The 25,409-nt window shown below is 37.9% G+C and overlaps 1 protein-coding gene across 4 annotated transcripts in view; it reads left to right on the top strand.

Moving 5' to 3' along the window:
- FMN1 (formin 1) overlaps positions 1 to 25,409 on the top strand; it is a 490,990-nt gene that overhangs the window by 258,015 nt on the left and 207,566 nt on the right. For all 4 annotated transcript variants that reach the window (XM_027869857.1, XM_027869856.1, XM_027869859.1 and 1 more), the window contains 2 exons: positions 14,107 to 14,888; positions 23,472 to 23,622. In XM_027869857.1, coding sequence (XP_027725658.1) covers positions 14,107 to 14,888; positions 23,472 to 23,622 — 933 coding nt within the window. The remainder of the gene's footprint in view (positions 1 to 14,106; positions 14,889 to 23,471; positions 23,623 to 25,409) is intronic.

The raw sequence follows: 25,409 nt of genomic DNA, 5'->3' as shown, positions 1-25,409 counted from the left end.
AAATTTTAGTACAGACCGCAAATGCTGATTAATTTCCCTATTGTATGTCTACTTCCATAGTACTTTGTTTCATGATCTGTTCATAAATGCATTTGCTCAGTTCTTTTCAGATTCCTACTTATTAGGAATCCTATAACAAAACATAAGGCACAATTTTACTCAATTGTCTGCTTAGTTATCATAGTGGTTTCGAAAGCATATACATGAATCTGTTTGCCTTTGTGGCAAAATTTGCACTGATAACCAAAAAAAAAATCTCTTTTCTGTGGCAGCTAGTTAATTGAAATGGCAGAGGTAATATCCCTAACTTCTTCAGTAATAGTTGCACTTACCTGCTTTAGTAGCATTTAAGGAAGAAATTATGCATGGAAATAATGGAATCCTAGAGTTGGATGGGACCTTAGAGACACTTTCATTCTGTAGATGAGAAAACCAAATGATTTGCCCACACTCAGGTCACATTGCTAATTAATGACAGGGCTAGACCTATAACCTACCTCTCCTGACTTGGCCCAAATTCAGGGGTCTTTCTACTACTTGAATGGGAGTCAAGAAACCTAATTTTTACCACTGACATTGGTATTAACTCTCTGAATAATCTGAAGCTTAATTTATGTGTATCATAGTCTTTGCATGGTAGAAGGTGGAAAAAAAAATAAGGGAAGCATTTTAGATTTGGAAGATCTTCTATTTGCCATTGTTGACCCACCAAAGATTTACATATTCCAGGAGTTCCTTTTCTTCCATTTTGAGTACTATCCTGGCATATGTGATGAACTTCACCATTTGTACCTGCCGGTTTTAATTTGCATCACTTTTTCTTGGAGAAAATACCTAAACTTAGACAATTACATACACAAGAAATCCATGCTGAAGAGAAAACAATTTTAAATGAAATCAGTGATGAATTTTCAAAATATCTTAAGAGAAGAATATTCCAAGAGAATGGAAAAGATCACAAATGATACTTTTATATAAAAAGGTGGCCAAGGAAATTTTAACAGAGTAACTCTAGTTATTTACATATTTTCTCCCCAATTAGAATGTGAGCTTCTTGAAGGCAGGGAAGGTTTTATGTTTTTGTTTTTGTTTTTGTTATTTTTGTCTTTCTTTGTATCCCCGGTGCTTAGCACAGTGCTTCATATGTAGCAAATGCTAATAAATATTTATTTAACTGTCTTATCTTTATAAAATCTTTATGAGAATGGGCTTTGTAAATATCAAAAAGATCTTTAAAGAAACATAAGGGTGCAGGTGGTGGTGGTGTTCAGTCGTGTCCGTTTTTGTGACTCCATTTGGGGTTTTCTTGGCAGAGATTTTGGAGTGGTTTGCCATTTCTTTCTCCTGTTCATTTTTCAGATGAGGACCTGAGGCAAACAGGGTTAAGTGACTTGCACAGGGTCACACAGCTAATAAGTGTTGGAGGTCAGATTTTAACTCAGGAAGATGAGTCTTCCTGCCCTGGGTCACGTAGCTAGTAAGTGTTTGAGGGTGAATTTGAATCCACCAAGATGAGTCTTTCTGATTTCCAGGAAGCCAGGCCCAGGACCCTAACCACTGGGCCAACTTGGGGTAAAGGTAGGCTTTTGCAAATGATTGTCTATTGGAACATCACTTAACTGACTGAAAGGTGAAGACTATATAAGTTCATACTGTAGGTATTGTTGATTTTGAAATATTTTATTAGAAGTGCTTGATCCAATAGAACAAAATATAAGGTAGATTTTATTTTCCTAAACAAATGCAACCATATGTTCAAAGATCCAGATAATCAACATCAAGTAAGATATAGAAAGGGAGATATAGCTTGTCCAAAAACTGTGGTTGGATGGATTTGGCCTGGAAATCAGGGGAGTGGTTTGCCAACCTCTGACCTAGGTTATTTGCCTATTTCATAGAGAATGCTCTATAAAGAGATTTCCTTTTGATAGAAAATTCATCAAATGTTCCTGTTTGCATATGATGTCATTATTGTTGTTGTTGTTGTTATTTTGTCTTTTGTTCCTGAAGAGGACCATGACATTAGGGAAGTGATGCCATGACATGCAAGTGAATTGGATTTAAGTGAGGGAGGGCTGTGCAAAGCCACCAGCCTCACTCTCTCCTCTGGAGATGATGTCATTATAATTATATTAAACCCCAGCTTACTATGAATCCACCTCAACGAAATCCATAATCATTCAAAAGAAATTGGCCTAACCATCCTCAGAAGAAAAGCAAGGCTGATAAAAAAAAAATGAAAATTGCCCACATTACAACATGTAGTTGTATTAAGTAGCACACTGGCTTAGTCCATCAGTATATTCTTGCATAGATACTTTAAATGGATAATGAGATGGGTTCAGAATGGAATGGGAGGAAAAGATTGGGCAGGACTGCATTTAAGAAATTACATCTTAAATTATTTATTGCAGTAAAAACCTATTTTTAAACACTGGTATTTGCCCAGTAATGCTATATTGCCACATATTATAGCAAGCCATCATCTCAAAAAAGTCAAAACTGCAGATAACACAAAGGGCAGTTGGAAGATGCATGGTGACTGTAAATAGGTTGGAGCGTGTTGCCAAGTAGTTCTTACATTTAAGAAGATGCATAAATGATGTAATCAAGAACATACATAACAGAAACAGAAATGTGGTGGTCACATATTGAAAGTGATGGGTAACAGAAGGACAGTCCTATTCTGTATTCATACCCCAGCCCCAAACATACCTTTTAAAAGAATCAAAAAAGGTGTATTGGGTAGATTAGACCCTGTTTAGAAGATTGAGAAAGGGCACAATACTGTGGAAAGGGCACTGGATTTGGAGTCACAGGAACTATATCCAAATCCTACCTTTATTACTTATTACCTATGTGACCTTGGGCAAGGCACTTAAGCCCTCTGAAATTCACTTTCCTCAATCTATAAAATGAAAAGGTTAAATCAGATGGCTTCTCCTTATGCCTCTAAATTGATGATCCTGTGATTTATAGGAAGACAAAAACAAGAATTGCCTAGAATAGAGAAATATAGAAGGAATTGAGTCTGCATTTGTGAAGGGATTTTGTTTAGGTGAGTACATATAAGGATCCATTGAATTACTGGAGAAATACTGATAATATTAAGCATCTGCTTATGCCATTTTTTAATTCTCTATTTGAATATAGTAAAAGAATTTGTGACATTTCTTGACTCTTTGACATTTTCCTATATGTCTTTATGTTTTCCTGTTGCTCTATTCCTTCTTTCCCCTGTATTCTATCTGATTTGAATGGTGCTACAAATGCAAAGAAAACTACAAATGCAAAAATCCTTATTCACAAAATTCTCTTTTATGGTTTATGTGACATATTTTTATTTCCTGTGTGAACTAATAGTTTGCTTATTAAAATCAGATGACATTTCATGGGTCCTTCGAGAAAACCAATATCATTCTCATTAAGTTTTGGATTTTTGTCTTTTTTTTTGGTGATGGCATGTATTATTCTGATTAGTTTATCAGTATGATGACTTTGGATTCTAAAAAGCTATTATAGAAGTGTATAAACTCTGGAAAATCCTACCATGCTGAAAAGACTAGAAGAATAGACCAGGTGATGGACAGAGTCAGTCATTTGAGAATTATCCAAGCCAAGTTTAGAGAAGCTCATCACCACGTTGACCTCAGGGTGGTGAGTTTTCTGCCATATCACTTAACTCCTATGAAGTCATAAAGGAATTACAATTAGCACTGGAAGAGGGACTATTCCAACATTGATGAAACAGCAAGTTATTGAGATATTGAGGTTTATGAGTGGTGACAAAGAGTGGAGCTCATGAATGAGATAAAAAACATTAGAGCTAACTTGTTCTTAAAGTATATGGCAGGTCAATTAGTTATCTGAATTGAATCAATTCCCATTCCATTTGAGTACTTAATGCTCCCAATCCATTTTCCTTTTCCTTTCTTCCTTAGTGACAGAATTCTTTTCTGAACTCATAGAGAATAGGTCTTAGCAACATGTTGGGAACTTCTGGCTTACTCTGACTTGGGGTTGTAGATTTTGGAATACTCCCTGGAAAAGGTTGACTCAAATTGTATGGCAGATAACCTGGATTTTTACTGGCCCTGGCAGCCCTACTGGGATAGTATGTTCATAACAACAAAATACTAATGGGTAATTTTTCCACAGCCTTTGGCACTAGCTTGACATCTTTCATCAACATGCACTTTTCCACCTTCTTTTTGACAGATGTGCTCATGTGCATCAGACAAGCAAAAGTGTCCCTTCCCAGTGCTTGGGTTTCAGTACATCGTGTCCCTTTGATGCTATCTCAGAGCAGTGGTAATATGGAGGATACTAACAAATAATAATAATAATAATAATAATAATGAGGATTATGGTTTTGGAAAGGGAGAGGAGGGGAGACTGACTTTGGAAGAGGCTAAGGGAGTTGCCTGGAAACTGTTCTTTGATCAGATTAGAATCACAAATATGATTCTATTATGCTGGATTCTTTTACACTATGAAAACAGCTGCATAGAACATTCATATCATTATACTATCTGTATTTTGAATTAATAAAACAGAACAGCCCCAACTTTTTTTTTAGTAACACCTGTGCATTTGATCTGAATCTGCCAGTTAACAACTCTCATTATGTGGATATAAAAGTCAAAGAACCCGAGTAAGAATCCCAGTTCTGCTATTCATAAATTCTGTGACCTCAAGCAAGTCCCTTAATCCAGAGGTATCAAACACAGCCCTCAATACTTAATGTGGCCAATCCAGATTTAAATGTAATTGGGAGGCAGCTAGATGGTGCAGTGGACCCATCCTGGAGTCAGGAGGATCTGAGTTCAAATCTGGCCTCAGACACTTCCTAGCTGTGTGACCCTGGGCAAGTCACTTAACCGCTGATTGCCTCCAAAAACAAATAAATAGATGTAATTGGAAAATGGTTAACAAAATAAAAATAAAAATGTAGATAATGGCAATTTGAGATATTCTAAATCAATATGTATACTAAAGGAATTTGTTTCTATTTGAGTTTGACACCACTAACTGTAAGCTCCCTAGACCTCAGTTTCATCATCTGTAAACCTGAATTTAGACTAGATGAATTCTGAAGTCACCTCTAAATCCTACCTCTAAATTCTGTGCCTCTGTGTTACTGGTTGTAGTGGGGAGTGTGCCAGAGAAATAGAAGGCATGATACTTGCCCTTCAGTAGGCTATCATCTAGTTTGGTTGGCATAAAAATGTGTTATCATAAAATATTTCTGTAGAACAGATTATCTTCTAGTTTGGCGTACATAAAATGTATACAATAAAAAGACTTAAAGCAGCAAAAAATGAATGTTTGGTAGATTATTCATGGAACACTGAAATGCTGAGGGAACACATGGCATAAAAGTTATGGAGGAACGTAGTTTCAGACCTCCTGGGTAGGGTTGGGTGGAGTGGAGTGGGATATCCCACAATGGTATGATGGGGGCAGGAGCTGTCTTAAAGTCTGTCAGTGCTTCTACTCCATTTGTGACTTAGCAGATAAATCTTATGGAATTGCCTGAGGCTCAGTGAGATTAATGGCTTGCCCATGGTCACATGGTTAGTGTCATAGGTAGAATTTGAATCCAACCCTTCCTAATTCCAAGCCCAGCACTCTGTCTACTACACTTCTCATTGTGACATGAAACAAGCAAGGAGAAGATCTTGGTGAACACTCTCAATTCAGCTAAATAGATGGTATCACAATGGATAGAGTGCTGGACTTGGAGTCAGGAAGACCTAAATTCAAATCCAGGCTCTGATATTTACTAGCTGAGTGACCCTAGGCAAGTCACTCAACTTATGTTTGCCTAAGTTTCCTCAAATGTAAAGTGGGAGTAATAATGCCACCTACCTGGAAGAGTTGGTGTGAAGATCAAATGAGATAATATTTGTTAAAAAAAAGTGCCTGCCATATAGTCGGTGCTATATAAATACTTATTCCCTTCAATTTAACAAACATTAAGCACCTATACATATGCAATGTGTTGTGCTAGGTGCTAGGAATAGATACAAAGATAACCAAAAATAGTCCCTGACTTCAAGAAACTTACATTCTACTAGAGGAACAGAATATGTAGAAAAATATAGTAATTATAGGTTTCCTCCACTTGAGTTTATCCTAGCTACAGTTTCTGTAATTTGGGGGGTGGGGGTAGGCCTGAATCTGTGGTCTGGGGAATTCCTAGTACAGAGGCAGCTGGATGATTCGGTGGATAAAGAGCCCAACCTAGGGTCAGGAAGCCTTTGGACATCAGATTTGGCCTCAGATATTAGCTATGTGATTTTGGGCAAGTCATTTACCTGCTATTTACCTCAGTTTCTTCATCTATAAAATGGAGAAAATAATAGCACCTACTTCTCAGGGTTGTTGTGGAGATTAAATGAGATAATATTTATAAAGCATTTTGCAAATGGACATCATCTTACTTGCATTACTGACACAGGTCATTGTAAAGAATATGCTTTGATAACACTATATAAGTGACATGTTATTAGAGATATAGTCTTTGTCTTGAGGAGTTCACAGTCTAAAGTATGTATGTGTGGTATAGACATGAACAGAAATATCTGTGGTACAAAAGAGAATGAAATACATAGAAAGGATAAGTCTAGGTAAAGTGCTATGAAAAATATGAGATGGGAGGGACCACTTTCATCTGGAGGAGTGGGAGGGAGGTTCCCTTCATGGAAAATTTCTTGAAAGAAGGAGGTACCTGAGTTGAGTATTGAAAGGAGGGAAATGAATACATGCAAAAGGAACATTCCAAGAATGGAGTAATGCACGAGCCAAGGGACAGAGATATAAGAGGACAGAAAAAAATGTAGGAGTCAAAGAATGGTCAATGGTCTAGTTTGTCTCAGAGACAGTAACATGAGATATATGAAGGAAAATAGTGTGAAATAAGGCCTGAAAGGTAGATTGGAATCAAATTATGAAGGACTTTGAATGCTAACCTAAACATTTAAAAATTTTTATTTTAGTAGGCATTAGGGAACTTTCAGGGAGATAATGATAGTCATTTTAGACATATTGACCTTGCCGTACCAATGGAGTATCCAGGTAAGAAAATCTAGAAGGCATTTGGAAATATGGGACTTAGCTTTGGGGAAAGGTTGAGGTATAGAGATATGGATTTGAGAATCATTTACATAGAGGTAGCAATTGAAGCCAAGGGAGCAGATGAGGTCATCAAAAAAGTAAGTATAGAAAAAGATGAGAAAAGAATCAAATATGAGAATGTGTCTATGGAAGAAGGAGTTAGCGAAAAAAAAAAGGCACAAAGAAATAGCAGTCAGGAAGGTGGGAGAGGGGGCATAATAAATCCTTTGTCATAGAAGCCAAGGGAAGAAATAGTATCAAGAAGAAAATTCCTGTGTGGTGGTAATACAGGCTGGTCATCCCAGCTTTGGAGGGGGCAAAGGGGAAGTGTGTGTAGGTGAGGACAATGAATTGCCTGAGTTTGGGAGTTCTGAGCTGCAGAATTAAGAGTCCACAAGTACAAATAAGTCAAGTACAAACAAGCTGAGCCACTGGGAGCATCAAGTCCCTAAGCTGCCTAAGGAGGGGTGAACCACATAGGTCAGAAAAATGGAGTAGGTTAAAGTTTCTGGGCCAATCAGGATTGGCCTTGGCTTATAAATGGACACTGCATTTCCAGTATGGGATTAGATAAAGGGATTAAATACTAAAAAAAAAAGTGGTGGTAGGGAAGGACAGGAAAGTTCAGAATCAAAAAACAAATATATTAAAACAGATGAGGAAAGAAAAAGAGACAAGTGGATTTAGTGAGAAGGTTTGACCTTAGAGAAAATAATTTAGGGGTAAAGGTAAACCAGATCACAAGAGGTTGAAGAGTCATCAGGGTGTCAAAGAATTGAAGGTAATGAGTCTTTCTCAAAGCTTGGCAAGAGAAAAGGGATAGAAAAAAAGCACAAGGAAGAGGCAGAATAAAGGGCAAGAGTCCACTTCCCCTCCCCCAAGATACCTGAGCTTTTTTATAGATAGAAGGAAAGTAGAGTGAAAGACATGTAAGATGCATGAGAGAGAGAGAGAGAGAGAGAGAGAGAGAGAGGATGATTGGAATAATATTATGTAAGGTACCAGACTGAACTCAGAATTGAAGGGTTTAGCTTTGGCTAGGAGAGGGGCAACCTTATCTTCTGAGACTTGGAAAGAAGAAGATAGACAAAAAAACCAAGCACTTTGGAGTGCAGGACACTTTTGATCTCCTTTATTGTTGTTGTTTGCCCTTCATTCTTGCAGAGGACCATGACATCAGGAAGGTGATGCCAAGGCTTGCAAGTGAATTAGATTTAAGTGAGGCAGGGCTGTGCAAAGTTACCAGCCTCACTTTCTCCTTCAGAGGCATCTGGGTCCAGTGGCAAGGCATAGATCATGAAGACTGGAGGTGACCCCAGAAGCAGTGGGAGACCTTGGCCATTTTAAGCTAAGGTCTTTCCTAGGTCTCACTTTGTCTGAGGCAACACCCATTCAGTGATTAAGCTAGGTAAGAGTTGTAGCCAAAAAAAACAAAAGGCCTCTTTTACCTACTCAAAAGAAATCAATCTGGGAGGGGAAGACCCTCTGGGTTTCTGGCCAGAACTGAATCAATTGCTATTTACACTCACTCTGAGCCATCAAAACCCAAGCAATGAACAACAGAGGCTTGGGCTGGTACTTATTATTGGCCAATCAATGAGACCCAGGGTGATTTGATTTTAAGGTTTAGTCTAGTAGCTCCATTTGAATCTGAATGAACTTTGTGGAAGCCTGGTTTAATGGAACTCTATTTCAAGAAATTTATATTCCTTTGGGCAGAGCACCCACATGTAAGTATATGATTCCCTATAGGGAAGGAAGGAAGGAGGGGAAGAGGGATAGGAGGCAGAGAGTGAAACTAGGTAAGAAGGAGGGAAGGAAGGAGTAGCATTGCCCAACTGGAACTGGCCAGTTTGCTTTCCAGGGGGGCAGCTGCTACTATTCACAGATTGATGTTTGTCCTTTGCTCTTAGAAAGGAACAATGACATTAGGAAGGCAATGGAGTCAATAAGAAGTGAAATTATTTGAAAGTAGAAATGAGGGAGCAATTAAGATTAGAAATCTTTTTTTTTTTTGGTAGAAACAGTCAGTATGATTTCAGGATTTCTTTTAGCAACTTTCAGTCAATTTAGAATAGGAATATTTCAGCCAATTTGGAATATATCAGGAAAAAAGGAAGAAGAAAAAGCATTTAAGTGCCTACTATATGCCAAGCCTTGCACTAAGCACTTTACAAATATCTCATTTAATCCTTACCCACTTGGGAGATAGATGCTATTATCATCCTCATTTTACAGTTAAGGAAACTGAGACAGGAGTATTAAGTGATTTTCCTAAGGTCACACAGCTAGTAAGTTTCTAAGGCCAGATTTGATCCAGTCTTCCTAATTCAAGGCCCAGCCCTTTATCCACTGTGCTACCTCTAGAAAAGGTCCATAGAATAGCAGAATCTCATTTGGATAAGACCTCAGAAGTGATCTAATTTAACCTATATCTGAATGGGAATCCTCTCTACAATAGCCCTGACAAGTAGGTAATCTTGACTCCACTGGAAGATTTCCAGAGATGGGGAACCCACTACGTCCCATTCCACTTCTATACAGCTTTCATTTTAAATATTTCTTTATATTAATCAAAGATCTGCCTTTCTGAAACTTCTACTGATTGTTCCTTTTTCTGCCTTTTGGAGCCTATTAGAACAATTTTGTTCCTTTTTCCACGTGATTACAATTCAGATACTTTAAGATAACTATCATGACTCCCCAAAGTCTTCTGTTATTTGATTTAAACACTTTTTATTCATCAGCTGTTGCTCATGTAAGATGGTGGTTCCTTTGGAAATAGGGCATGCCCCTATTGTTCATATCAGGTTAGCCTCTGGTAGATGTAGGGAGTAGCCAAATTTCTTCCTGCTGTTCATTCTTTGAATCAAAAGTGTTTTCTCCTCATCAGAGGATACAGTGTCATCAAGATATCTCTAAAAGTTCAAAATTTTGGAGGCAGAACAGTTGGAAATAAAAGTGAGGTCTAGATCTTGAGACCATGGTGGGTGACTGAATAGAGTAGAGGAAGAAGTCCTGGAAATTAAGTTTAAAAAAAAATGTTATTTGTGGTGGGGAAGTAAGGTGTTAGAAGACTTATCAATTTGAACATTGAAGCCTCAGGAAGACATTGGCAAGGGAAGGGGTAGAGAGGAGAAATGTAATTTCTGCATGCATTTATTAAGTGCAAGGTAAAGGGGATTTAAAGATTAAATAATAATAATAACAATGTTGATGATGATGATAACAGCCTCTGCTCTCGAAAAGCTTTCATTCTTTTATGGAAACTATGACTTATACACAAATAATTATAATACCAGGTAGGATGTAATCTAAACTTTGAGACAAGAAAGGATACCTGAAGTGGGAGTATCAGGAAGATTGTAACCCAGGACAGGGACCAGTAAAAGGCTTGCTCTGGCAAAAAAAAAAAAAAAAAAAAAAAAAAAAAAAAAAGGAAGAAAGAAAGACAGGATACTTGCATCTGGGAGGATTAGGAAAGGTTTCATGGGTGGAACAGGGGTAGAGTATATTACTAGAAAACCTCTGTGAATTGAGGCAGAACAAAGTGAGTAGAACTAGAACAGCTTCAATGCATCCTGATCTTAAACTTATTAATTTGGAATTCTTGTTTCATTTTGAATAAGCATAAGACGAAGCTGAATACTGATGATTTAAAGCAGGGTTTCTCAATTTTTTTTTGTTTTTGTTATTGTTTCGTGGACACTGCTCTGGCAATACAAAGACTATGGACCTCTTCTCAGAATTTTTAAGTGATTAAAATAAAATACATAGTATTATAAAGGAAAACAATTATATTATAATACAGGCATCAAAATATTTTTAAGAAAGTTCACAAACCCCAGTAAAGAACCCCTGGTTTACCCTTATTAACCTCTGAAAGCCCAGAAAATATCACCCCAGGAAAAACCCTGGAACAACTGAACCAGAAGAAGGGTGGGGTGCAGCAGTCCAGTAGCCCAGGTAGTTTGAGGGATTAACGGGAAAGGCCCCTCTTGCCCTGGGACAAAGGGAGCAGTACTGACCGGGAGAAGTCTCAGCAAGCTAGCCGAAAACCCCACTTTAGCATACCAGGAGGAGATCCTGAAACACAGGTGGTTGAGCCGGCAAACACTAACACCTGGACCCCCGAGTGCCTCAGTGAGGGCAGGGAACCAGTGGAAACCAGCTTGGAAAACCATCAGGTGCCTCGGCATTCTACAGCGACTGGGTCTCCCAGTGCCTCAGCAAAACTAAGGGAAGCAGCGCTCCAAGGGGCCCCAGATGGATAAACATCCTGCAATATCCATTTGCAAAGAGTTAAAGAAAGGGAAGGGAAGCAAAGGAAAGGCCCAGGTGAGCAAGAAATCTCCAGGAGCCACACTACCCAATCCTACCCCTAGAGTTCCAGTGTTGCTGATTCCAGCGCAACATCAGGTAAGTAGTCAGAACCCTACAGCCTCCAACTGCCAGCACACAAAGCAAGTGACCAGGCCCTAGGCTCCCAACACAAGAAACTTGGGTCAGTGCCCTCTGCCCCCCAGCAGGAGAGCTCAATTTCTTTTAAGACCAGGAAATAAGTAAACACCATGAGCAAAAAGAAATGTATGACATATTCTTATTATGGGAAGAGTGAAGATCAGGGCAGAATTTCCGAAGAGGACAACATTGTCAACAAACCCACATCTGGAACCTCAAAAGAGAATATGAACTGGTCTGAAGCCCAAAAAGCCTTCTTAGAAGAGCTCAGGAAGGATTTTAAAAGTCAAATGAGAGAGGTAGAAGAAAAAATGGGAAAAGAAATAAGAGATATGCAAGAGAGAGTCAATAGCTTGGAAAAGGAAGGACAAAATTAACTGTAGAAAACAAGTCCTTAAAAAATACAATTGGCCAAATGGAAAAAAAGTACACTGAAGAAAACAAGTCCCTAAAAAATACAATTGGCCAAATGGAGAAGGAGGTACAAAATCTAATAGAAGAAAGCAATTTGTTAAAAATTAGAATTGGGCAAATGGAAGCTAATGACTCCATGAGAGAGCAAGAATCAGTCAAACAAAAACCAAAGAATGAAAAAATAGATGAAAATGTAAAATACCTCATTGGCAAAACAAACTGACCTGGAAAATCGATCCAGAAGAGACAATTTAAAAATTATTGGTCTACCTGAAAATCACGATGAAAAAAAGATCCTGGACAGTATCTTTCAGGAAATCATAAAGGAAAACTGCCCTGAGGTCCTAGAACCAGAAGGTAAAATAGCCATAGAAAGAATCCACCTATCACCTCCTGAAAGAGATCCCAAATTGAAAATGCCAAGGAATATAGTAACCAAATTCCAAAATTACCAGGTCAAAGAGAAAATACTGCATGTAGCCAGAAAGAAACAATTTAAAGGAACCACAGTCAGGATTACATAGGATCTTGTAGCTTCTATCATATTCTACCGTAGGATGTAGAATATGATATTCCATAAGGCAAAGGAACTTGGATTACAACCAAGGATCAACTACCCAGTGAAAATGAGCATGATCTTTCAGGGGAGGAGATGGATATTCAACAAAATAGGGGACTTCCATACCTTCCTGATAAAAAGACCAGAGCTCAACAGAAAATTTGATCTTCAAATATAAGACTCAAGGGAGACATAAAAAGGTAAACGGGTCAGAAAGAAACAACATGTTATTAATAAGGGCGAACTGTTTACATCCCTACAAGAGAAGATGACACATGTAACTCTTGAGAATTGTATTGTTATTACACCATGTTAAAGGGGTATACATAAAGGGAGTAGATATAAGTTGACTTTGATGTAATGATAAAAAAAACTAATCAAGTAGATTAAATGGATCCAAGTAAGTGGATTAATCTGATCTAACTAAGAAAATGTACTGAGAGAAAAGGTAAGGAGGAGGCAGACAAGTAAATTACAGTACAGGAACAGACACAAAAACTTATTATAGCAGAGGGAAAGAAGGGAGGGAGATGAGCATTGTTTCAACCTTACTCTCATTAGATTTGGCTCAAGAAATGAATAACATGATCAGTTAGGTACTAATATTGATAAACTTAACCCTTCTCAGCAATACAAGGATCTAAGACATCTCCAAAGGCCTCATGATGGGAAGTGCTATCCACATCCAAAGAAAGAACCATGGAATTGGAATGCAGATTGAAGCACACTATTTGCTATTTTTTTTTCTTGTGTTGTGTTTTGTTTCCTCTTTCTGGTGGTTCCTCCTATTGGTTCTAATTCTTACTTGCGACATCACTAATGTGAAAATATGTTTAATAGAAATGTATATGTATAGCCCATATTAGATAGAGGTAGGTGGGGAGGGAGGGGGAAAAAATTTAAAACTCAAAAACTTTTGGAAGTGATTGTTGATAAATCAAAATAAATTAATTAAAAAAAAGGACAAAGTATGGAATAAAATTTTAAAAAAAGTAAAAAAAAAGAACCCCTGGTTTAAAGGTTAGACTATTTAAAAAAAGCATTAAGAATTTTGGAGACCAACTTCTCTCTACCTTTTTGACTACCATATTAACCTGAAAATCCCACAAAGACAGGCATTCTAGGGTGATTGCTGGAATAGTAGCTATAGGCCAGAAGGATCCCCAAACATGCCTTTCTTATGACAGTCAATTTCCAAGCCAGCCCTTGAAATTACAAAACACATATTCAGGCACATCCAAATATGGTTTGTATTTGATACTTTAACTGGGTAAAAGTTCTTAGGTGATGTTTTTTCTCTTAAACTTTAATCCTCAGTAATTATTCCCCATGAGCTCAGGTTAGCTGAAATCATTCTTGTTTCCAAATGTTTTAAGTTTCTGGAAAATTCATAAAGTGAAATGTATACCCGTTTGGATTATTTCATGATTGCCACTTTGTGTCTATATTCAAATAGCATGTGCTATTTTGACATTGGGATAGTACTAAATCTTTTAATTAATGTGTCTAATCTTCATTTTACTGAGCTCTTTTCTTTCTTTACTCATCCTCAGGCCCAGTTTGAACTGAGGGTCTTCCACATTAGGGGAGAACACGCTGTAATAACGGCAAGACTAGAAGAAACCATTGAGAATCTCAAGTGTGAGTTAGAACACCGGTTGAGCGGAGGATGTGAAAAGACAAGAGATGCTTGCATCTCTACAGAAGATGATTATCCACCAAAGACCTTCCGAAATGTCTACATACAAACTGACAGAGAGACGTTTTTAAAACCCAGTGAAGATGAAAGCAAAACCATTAAAAGTAACCAAATAGTACCCAAAAAACTGAATATTTCCTCTCTAAACCACATATCTCCCCCAAATGATATCAAAGATATCTCTTCAACCCTCCAATCTTTAGAAAGTTGCTCATCTGGTCAACAAAAGTCGTCTCCCCCTCCTGCTCCTCCACTGCCAATAGCAATCCCTCCACCTCCTCCCCTTCCACTAGTACTTGATCCTCCACTGTTATCGTCACAATCGAGTGCTGGGCCACCACCACCGCCTCCTCCTCCACCACCTCCTCCTCCACCACCTCCTCCTCCCTTACCTCCAAGCTCTGGGAGTCCCCTTCCCCCTCCCCCACCACCCCTTCCTGTCCCACCACCTCTCCCCAGCACTGGGCTACCACCTCCACCTCCTCCAGCTCCTCCAGGAATTGGACCACCACCTCCTCCTCCTCCCTTCTTTGGAGGCAACACATCCTTTAGCCAGATTCCTCGAAAGCCTGCCATTGAACCCAGCTGCCCCATGAAGCCTCTGTACTGGACAAGGATTCAAATAAGTGGTGGAAGGTAAGGAAATCCCTACCATGACACCTAAAACTTAGCTTCTGCTAAGTTCTATGTGTGGGTATCTTGGTGATGATGGGATACTTTTGGAAGGAGTGTCAGTTGAATTTGGCAGCTATGTGGCAGACCTTGACTGGTCTTTTCTTTTCTAAATCTTTGGTGATGGTATGCCAAGCAATGATCTTTGAGCAGGCACACCCCTTCCTGCCAGCTAATAGATCATTTTTAGAGACTGGACCTGGGTGTGTCACTGTGGGCTATGAGAGAGAGAGAGAGAGAGAGAGTAAGAAGTCCAGTTCTGCAGTAGATAATATGGATTTTAATGATATATTTTGAAAAAGATTTTGAAAAGCAGAGATTCTTCAGGTAGAGGGTGCCTTTGTGCTGGAAAAATTAATAAATATATGTACTATTCAGCTAGAAGCAACTAGGTGGTAGAGTGGAGAGGTCATTGGACCTTGAGTTAGGATGACATAAATTCAAATTCGTCTGACAGTTACTAGCTGTGTGACACTGGACAAGTCACATTAACCTCTATCTACCTCAGTTTCCTCAATTGTAAAATGAACACCTACCTCCCAGGATCAGATAAGTTAGCATTTATAAAGTGCTTAGCATAGAGCCTGGCACACAGTAGGTCCCTAATAAATGCTTCTTGCCTCCCTCCATCACTCCCTTCCCTTCCCTCCCCTCCCCTTACTTCTTTTCCACTTACAAACAGATGCAAATAAATTTAAATTTAGGGGCCAAAAGGGATATGAGAGGATCCCGGATGAGTGAAGAAAGACCAGATGATTTTAAAAATTAGTTGATTGCAAAATTATCTTAAAACTATATCTACTGTACCCTCTAGGAAAAGCAGAATGATGTAGTGGAAAAATCACTGGTCTGGGAGTCAAAAGCAAGACTTTTATTCAAATCCCACTTATGTTTCTTATTAGTTGTGTTACTGCATGCAATTCATTTAGCCTTTCTTTGGTTCTCAGGTCCCTCATCTATACATTTTGAGATGCTTGTACCTTTCTCATAGTATTGTTATGAAGACCAAATGAGATCATATATATAAAGCGCTTCGCAAGTCTTTTTAGCTGTTTTTTTATTACCATTATTTTCCCAAAGAAGCACCACTTTGTGGATCTAGACAAACACTTTTTTTGTGTTATGTAGACAGTTATGAATAGTAGTTATTTAGTTAATAATAATAATTGCTATTATTTATATAGCACTTTGAGGTTTGCAAAGTTTTACAAATATCTTATCTTATCCACATAACAACCTTAGGAGGTACTTCTGCTATTATCCCAAATTTACAGATAAGGAAACTAAGGCAGACAGGTTAAGTGTCTTGCCTAGAGTCACACAGATAGTAAGTATTTGAGGAAGTATTTGAATTCAGCTTATCCTGACTCCAGGGCCAGTACTCTATCTATTGTGCTATACAGCTACCTTAGGTTATTTGAATATTTCAATTCAAACCAATTTTTGTATAGATTTTTAAAGTTTACTTCTTTGCTGCCAATGACGTTGATGAATGAAGTACAACCTAGTTTTGTCTCTCCATAGCTTCTACCTTCCAGTATTTGCCAGTTCTCCTTGACCACCATCTGTTCTCTATCTTCATTTGTTAACAGAGCTTGAGCCTGATTATAGGAGATGGACCTAATGTCAGGGTTGAAGGGGTCACTGTATTTCATCATATAATTGCCACATTTGTGAGGTGATACTTCTCATGGTCTTCCTCCTCCATAGATGTTTTGCAAATTAAACCAGTGCTACCCTCTGCTACCATGAGAATTTATGGTAAAGATTGAATAAGAATTATACAGGATGGGAAGGCAAGGAAAGGTCGTAATTTGTGCTGGTGGAAGAAGTAGCCACACTAATCAAAATCCCAGATCCACCAAAGTACCCACTCCCACACTGTCTTGCCCCTATTTTGAAGCTAAAACTAATAGGAATTGAATAATAGCCAGATCCAGGTAAAGACGTCATTGAATGAAAATCAGTATTCACAATATATTGTTTTTGTTCATACCATGGTATAGGTTCATATAGGTTCAAACCATATGATGATGCCTGACACAATCAATGGGACTTCTAGGTTATAGCGGTAGGAAAACATTATAAAAGAACTGGGATGGGAAATGTTTTAAATATAACTAAACTGGTATATAGCCTGGTCTTAGCATATCCCAAGTAGCGATTTGGAGCCTTCCTTAAGCCCACCATCAATAAAGAATAGAAACCAGAGCTTATACTGGGCAGCTGCTTTTTAACCTTGCAATTAAATGTTAAAGCAAACATGCCTATGATCTGAAATAGCCCCACCCAAAACTCAAGCGCTCCTGGCAGTCCCACCTAAAGTCAAAGTGAGGGCTCCTAGGAAAGAACTTTCCAGCACATTTATTGTGAGTGATTTTCATTTATTTGGCATTCTCAAATCCAAGCGGAGAAGCACTCAAGGCTAATAGATTTCATCTTGCAGCCACATAATGCAGTTCTCCGATCACACTTGTTTCCGTTCCCGTGTGTTTCTAACTAGTCTTTTTCCACATTCTGTCCCCACCTGCTTTCATTATCAGTGGGTAATATTAGAGCCTTGTAACAACACCACTGGGAGAGACAGACTCTGCTTCTGCTACTCAATCTGGGTTAAATACAGGCCAGAGATGATTGTTGTCTGCATTTTTTCCTCCTTATGTATTGTACCGTTTTGAAAAGGGAAACAATTTAATATTAAAACTCTCATTAGCTTCAAAAGAAGTCTAGTGCTTCAGTTTTGAGAGAAACGAAAAGCATATGAATGTATTTACAAGTCCCAACCAGAGGCATCAGGAGAGGCTGACTCAGTAACAGTTTCAGGCACTGAGCCACGATGTATGAGGTCTGGGGCTGGGGTAGGGGGATATTTCTCTCTTAATAAACTGTAAAGTCTATTGAACATGGTCATTTTCTCCCTTTATTGGGTGTTTTATGATTTAATATGATCCCACTAGACTATTATCTTCCTCCTAGCACCCCCCATTTAAACCAAAATACACTGTGATTTTATGTCATTCATGTTCTGTCTTAGATGGGCTCTTTGAAGGGGTGAAATGTTTAATAATTAGTAGGCAACCACATTGTACTAAAAACCAAGTATGGATCTGTTGCCTGATAACTGACACCCTAGATAGCAGGATGTACATAATTATACATAGCTACATTCACATTTTTGTGTCTATATGTGTGTATTACTATTTTTCTTATTTCCGGAGAGATAGCATCAGACTCTGAAAGCACTGTTGTTCTAGGAGTCCTGGGTTTGAATCTTGGCTCTGTTTCTTAGTTCTTTGGTAACCCTAGGCAAGTCATTTAATCTCTCTACTCCATGGTTCCCTCATTTGTAAAATAAGAAAGTTGAACTAAAAAAAGACACTCATATCCCCTTTAATTCTAAATCTGTGATCCGAAATGATGCCCGTTTTTGAGCAGTAGAGGAATCCTCTCCTAACCTACCTATTTTGCTTTCTAAGTATTGAGATTCCACAAAATAAACTTTAAAAAAAAAATGGTTGCTTTCAGTAGCATTGGTAATAATGTATGATTTATCCCATTTTCTTATTAATAACAGTGCTAATGACAGTAGTAGCTCATATTTATATACTACATTAAGGATTACAAAGCTCTTCATGTGCATCATCTTGTTGCAGCCTCACAAAGAACTCTGAGGAGTACTATTATTATCCTCAATTTATAGAGCAGGAAACTGAGGTTCAGAAAGGTTAAGCGACCTATCCCAGGATCACATAGCTGGTACATATACAATATACAATAGGTACATATACATATACAAAGGTAGATAGCCTTTAACCAAATCTTCCCTGAATCCAAATATACCCAGCACTATGTTCTTATTCTCAATTTTGATGAGTTCAGACAGCCTTCTGGTAGATATTTGATGGAGTCATCAAAAACCTAGCATAAGAGGACAGCTAGGTGGCTCAGTGGATAGAGCACCCACCCTGGAGTCAGGTGGACCTGAGTTCAAATCTGGCCTCAGACACATAACACTCACTAGCTGTGTGACCTTGGGCAAGTCACTTAATCCCAATTGCCTAGCCAAAAAAAAAAAAAAACAAAACCAAAAAACAAAACCTAGCCTAAGTCCCACCAAATGAGACAATCCTCAACTGACAAGTTTTATTATAAAAGTCCATTTATGATAAGTCAATTTTTGTAACTCTGAATCCATTTTCCATAGATATAATAGCATCCTATTTTCTGAGTATAATGAAGAATCTTAGCATTAGAAAAGAACATAGAATTCCTCTAGTCTAGTTCACAACTGAGTAGGAAACACCTCCTCAGAGACCCTTATAAGTGAAATCTAACTTCTGTTTGATGACCTCCAGGGATACTTCTCCACGCAGCCTATTCCACTTTTGGACAGCTCTAAGTTAGGATGTTTTTCCCTTCTATTGAGCTGTTATTGTTCAGTCGTTTTAGTTGTGTCCAACTCTTCTTGACCCCATTTGGGGTTTTTCTTGGCAAAGATACTGAAGTGGCTTGCCATTTCCCTCTCCAGCTCATTTTACAGATGAGGCAAATGGGGTTAAGTGACTTGCCCAGAGTCACTCAGCTATTAAGTGTCTGAAGCCAGATTTGAACAATTCATCTTCCTGACTTCAGGCCTGGTACTCTATCCACTGTGCCATCTAGCCGCCCTCTGTTGAGCTAATAGTGAGCAATTAGGTGGCATAGTAGATAGAGTGCTAGACGTGGAATCAGAAAGACCTAAGTTCATACTAGCTGTGTAGCCTGGGCAAGTCATTTAATTTTTCTTAGCCTTAATTTTCTTTTCTGTAAAATGGGAATAATAACACCTACCTCTCGTTGTTATGAAGAGCTAATTAATTAAGAAATGTAAAATGCTTTGTAAACATTGCAAGTGCTATATAAATCCTAGCTATCATCATCATCATCATCATCACCATCAATAAAACCTTGATCATTCCTTCTACCCATTTGTTCCTACTTCTTCCTACTGGGAATGGGCATTGTTATTGTTGTTCAGTCATGTCAGACTATGGCCCCATTTTGGGGTTTTCTTAGCAAAGATACTGGAGTGGTTTGCCATTTCCTTCTCCAGTTGATTTTACAGGTGAGGAAACTGAGACAAATGGAGTTAAGTGACTTGCCAATGGTCACACGGCTAGTAAGTGTTTGAGGCCAGATTTGAACTCAATAAGATGAGTTTTTATTCACTATACCACCTAGATGTCCCTAGTATAAGCATAGTGTCAGTCTAATACTTTTGTAAGACAGCCCTTCATATACTTGATGATGTCTATCGTCTCACTACTGCTGCAGTTCTCTTCAGATTAAAATCCTTAGTTGCTTCCATCAGTCCTGATCAGTGACAGAGTTCTGAGTCCCTTTAGCATCTCAGTTTCCATCCTCTGGGATGTTCTTCAGAACATAATACAAAACTCCAGATGTGGTCAGACCAAAGCAAAGTACATTGATACTTTAATCCCCCTCATTCTGTATACTGGGCTTCTATTAGTATAGCCTAAGATTGAATTAGCTTTTTTGACTGCTATGTTATACCACTGACTCATTAAGCACCAAACTAAAACCCTGAAATCCTCACATGTTTTTCACATGAACTATCGTCTAGCTGTGTCAACTTATCCTACCCTCTTAGGTTCCTAAACCAACTGGCCGCAAAAGATTATTTTAACTTATTATATGATATTAATAATATTAGTTAAGGGAAGAAAAAAAGCAGAAAATTTCTTTCTGACATTCCTGTGCACAGGGCCAGTCCTAAGCAACTTTTTGAAATAGATGGCTTACCTCAGATATCCCTCCCAACACCATTTCAGATTCCTCTCATTTCCTAATGCCCTGCTTTCTAGGATCCCAGGCATCCTTTTACTGATGAATTCTTAAAGTGCTGTACACCCCTAGACCCTAAAACCAATAAGCACTTATTATGTGCTTACTGTGTGCCAGGCACTTTGCTAAATGCTAGGTATACAAATATGAGTAAAAGTATGACTGTCCCTACCCTCAGAAAGCATACATTCTAATGGGGGAAGACAACATATGAAAGGGAACTGGTGGGTGGAAAGGGGGGAATGGTGGTGAAGTCAGAAGCAGAGCCCTGAGAAGAATGAAGGGAACGACCCTGAAAGTACTTGATGCTCCAAAACTGCCTCCCCCTAATGGAAACTCCCACTGTACAGATGATTTCAGCTGAGTGTTAGAAAGAAGTAATCTGATTAAACTACTTTATTTAAGTTCGTGAAGTAATAGCTGTTGAATGCTCCTGACTGGTATTTGAAGCTTCAATTGGCAACCAGGAGGCAGCAATGGCTACTGAAAAAGCACTGGACCTGGAGTCAGGAAGACCCTGGGCAAATCACTGACAGTGACTGACTGCCTCAGTTTTCCTCATCTATAAAATCAGAATAATAATAGCTTCTACCTCACAAGGTTGTGAGGAAAGATAAGATAGTGTTTGTAAAGTATTTTCTAAACCTTAAAACATTATACAAATACTAGTTGTTGTTGTTATTATATCAAATCCAAATGAATTTCTAATTAAAGGACTTAATAAGCTGTAGTAAAGCAGTAGCAACAAACATTAGGATGCTGGAGGAAGATAGTTTGAGACAAAGGGCACTACTATCCTGAGTCAGGCCAGGCATTTCTAGGAATCTGTCCCTACAATCAGCTACTCTAAATGGTTTTTGCTTATCTAAGTTTCTCTTTATTTTTTCCCCCTTTGAATCCATAGGTCCCCTAAAAGTTACTTTTCTTTTTCTCTTCCATGACTGCAATGGCAGGAATAACAAGGGTTCTGATAGTAGGAGAAAGAGTTGGTAGAGAAAAAGGAAGAGGCAAATGCACCAGGGACTTGGGGTGGGTATTGCCCAGTCTGAAATAAGGATCATTCGTCAAATGGTGTTCTAGAGTAGTTCAGTTTTACCTTAGGTGAGTATAAGCATCTCCAGCTACACATGTGGAGGCTGGAAACTGCCTGTATCTGTCTCAAATAAAACTGAGCCATTATTAAAAGCCAATTTTGATATCAGAGTAAGAAGAATCTACTGGGGGCAAATTTTTAATTAGAGACTGTATCCTGACTATACCTTTGATTTTCTAAGAGTATACTTGGCAAACTTTTTGTCTTATTTATTTATTTTTCTTAAATTTTGTAATGGCAGGTTGCAAGCCATCATAGAAATGAAGGATAGGCATTCCCTAATTGATAAATGGTCAAAGGATATGAACAGACAGTTCTCAGATAAAGAAATTAAAGCCATCTATAGTCATATGAAAAAATGCTCTAAATCACTATTGATTAGAGAAATTCAAATCAAAACAACTCTGAGGTACCACATCACACCTATCAGATTGGCCAACATGACAAAACAGGAAAATGATAAATGTTGGAGAAGATGTGGGAAAATTGGAACACTAATGCATTGTTGGTGGAGTTGTGAAATGATCCAACCATTTTGGAGAGCAATTTGGAACTATGCCTAAAGGGCTATAAAAATGTGCATACCCTTTGACCTAGCAATAGCACTTCTAGGGCTATATCCCAAAGAGATCATACAAATGGGAAAAGGACCCACATGTACAAAAATATTCATAGCAGCTCTTGTTGTGGTGGCAAAGAACTGGAAATTGAGAGGATGTCCATCAGTTGGGGAATGGCTGAGCAAGTTGTGGCATATGAATGTGATAGAATACTATTGTGTTATAAGAAATGATGAACAGGCTGACGTCAGAAAAACTTGGAAAGACTTGTGTGTTCTGATGCTGAGTGAAGTGAACAGAACCAAGAGAAAGTTGTACACAATAACAGCCACGTTGTGTGATGACTAATGTTGATAAACTTGACCCTTCCCAGTAATACAAGGATCTAAGACATCTCCAGAGGCCTTGTAATGGAAAATGCGATCCACACCCAAAGAAAGAACTATGGTTGAATTGCTATTTTTTTTCTCTTCTGTTGAGTTTAGTTTCCTCTTTCTGATGATTCCTCCTATTGGTTTTAATTTTTACTTACAACATCACTAATGTGAAAATATGTTTAATATGAATGCAAATGTATAGCCGATATCAGATTGTGCGCCATCTTGGGGAGGGTGGTGGGGAGGAAGGGGGAGAAAAATTTTAAACTCAAAAGCATATAGAAGTGATTATTGATAAATCAAAATAAATTCATAAAAATTTTTAAAAAAAGAAATGAAGGGCAGGAAGTGTGGAGGCTTGTTTATTTGACCTCACCAAACTGATGTCTGAATCCTCAGTTATCTTTTTTATTGGACTTTGCCAAATCCATCATTTTGGCTGCTTTCAAAAAACATCCAACTTTTAGAATGTATATTTGCTTTAATATCTACCTAATATTCTGTTATACCTTTTGACCTTCCCCTAAACCAATCTATTAGAATGTGAAAAACAACATATTCCCAAACTCTTGCAAGGGTTATTTGTTTAAAAAAAAATTAGAAAAAAATCTCATTGTTTCACAGTCTCATTGATTTCAATTCACTATTTCACTTACTCTTTTTTCTTTTTAAGCCAAAGTACTACACCAACCCTATGGGATTCCTTAGAAGAACCTGATATTCAAGACCCAAGTGAATTTGAGTATTTATTCTCCAAAGACACCATTCAACAAAAGAAAAAGCCTTTGTCAGAATCCTATGAGAAGAAAACCAAGGTCAAAAAGGTACTGAATAGTTATAGTAACAGTCATTGTATTCCTCCTCAAATATGAGAATTCACTATATGCTGATATGCTTACCTAACTTTTCCAGTAGTATAAGAGAAATTTGTAAGTCATAGAAGGAAAGAAGACAGTCTTAAAATTAAAGTAACGAGAGTGAAAACTTGATTCCTGAGATTGTATTCAGAGGGTCTATGAACTTTGGTGCAGTTTTACAGAGTATTTTACCTGAGTTTATAATCTAGGTCTACTAGTTTTGCATCAGCATACATGATTTCTTTATTTCTTCAAAAATGCATTTACATTTAATAAAAGAACAAACCCTTCCCTTTTCCTCCTTTCCCTTTCCCCTTTCCTGAGCAGTATTACATTTTCTATTAAGCAACAAAAAGATTGAAGATTTTGATAGCTTTGTTGTTTAAGAAATTTGATAAAAGCCTAAGTGATATGGATAGAAGAAGCACAGGACTAAGAGTCAATGGATATGGATTCAATTTCTCATTTTCCTATGTGATTTTGTTTCAACAAATTACTTTTACTATCTAGACCTCAGTTTCTTCATCTGTAATAATAATAATAATAATAATAATAGTAATAATAATAATAATACCTGGCTTTTCTATCTCAGAGAACTTCAGAAATGGAAGGGACCTTAACAGTCACCTATTCTAACCTATACCAGAGAGGAATTCTATAATTCTTTATCATTCAACCTTTAAGGAGAAGGAGCCCACCACCTCTCCCTCCTGCATGACTTTGGGATAGTTCAAGTTGTTAGGAATTTTTTCTGAACTAAAGTCTCAGCTTGCCTTTTCTGAAGCTTGCCCCTGTTGCTCCTGGTTGGTTCTGCCTCCAGCACCAAACATAGCAGGTTTAATCGCTTTTTCGAAGGACAGTCATTCAAATGTTTGAAGACAGCTGAATTTGTTATGCTAAGTTTTTCCACCACCACTCTCCCCCTCCAACACACACACACACACACACACACACACACCAACTTTCTTCTGACAATTTGATGTGTGCCATCTAGACCTTTATCCAGGTTTTAGATAAAAATTGTTAAACAACCAAGCTGGGTCAAGTACAGAGCCCAGGAGACTCACAAAAGACCTCTTACCAACTTGATAGAGAACCATTAAGGACAACTCTTTGAGTCTAGCCATTCAACCAGTTCCAAAACTATCTTAATTATATTATCATCTTGTCCCTTTCTTGCCAACCTTTCCACAGGATTAATATGGGATACTTTATCAATGTTCTGCTAAAATCTTGGTAAACTGTATCTCAACATTTACCTGATCTAACTGTCCAAAAAAAGGAAATTTAATTTGGCATCATCACCTGTGCTTCACGGAGCTGTACTGGCTCTTTATAAACACCACTTTCTTCATTATCTTTCATAATATTCATTAACCATCCCAGAATTTTCCTAGGAATCAAAGTGAGACTAACTGAACTGCAGTTGGAAGATTCTGCTGTCATCCATTTCTTCTCTTGCTTTCCGTAATCTCAATGACTTTTCTTGATTTTGAACTTGAAAAAATACAATTAACAAAGTAAAGCAGATAATGAGAATTTTACATGAAACCATGAATATCTGTTATACCCAGATTGCTTTTTCTTCTAATTATAAAATAACTTCAACATGCTACTTTCAAAGATGTCCTGCTTATCTGTTTCCTTCACTTCTATGCATTAGAAATATATAATATATATTTTGGTTATATGTGTGTGTGTGTATACGTGTGTGTGTGTGTGTGTGTGTGTGTGTGTGTGTGTGTGTGTGTGTG

This window comes from Vombatus ursinus, unplaced genomic scaffold, assembly GCF_900497805.2.
Source record: "Vombatus ursinus unplaced genomic scaffold, bare-nosed wombat genome assembly UNPS02014794.1, whole genome shotgun sequence".
NCBI lineage: Eukaryota > Metazoa > Chordata > Mammalia > Diprotodontia > Vombatidae > Vombatus > Vombatus ursinus.
Note: the sequence above shows the minus strand (reverse complement) of the source record. Positions and strands in the feature narration are given on the sequence as shown.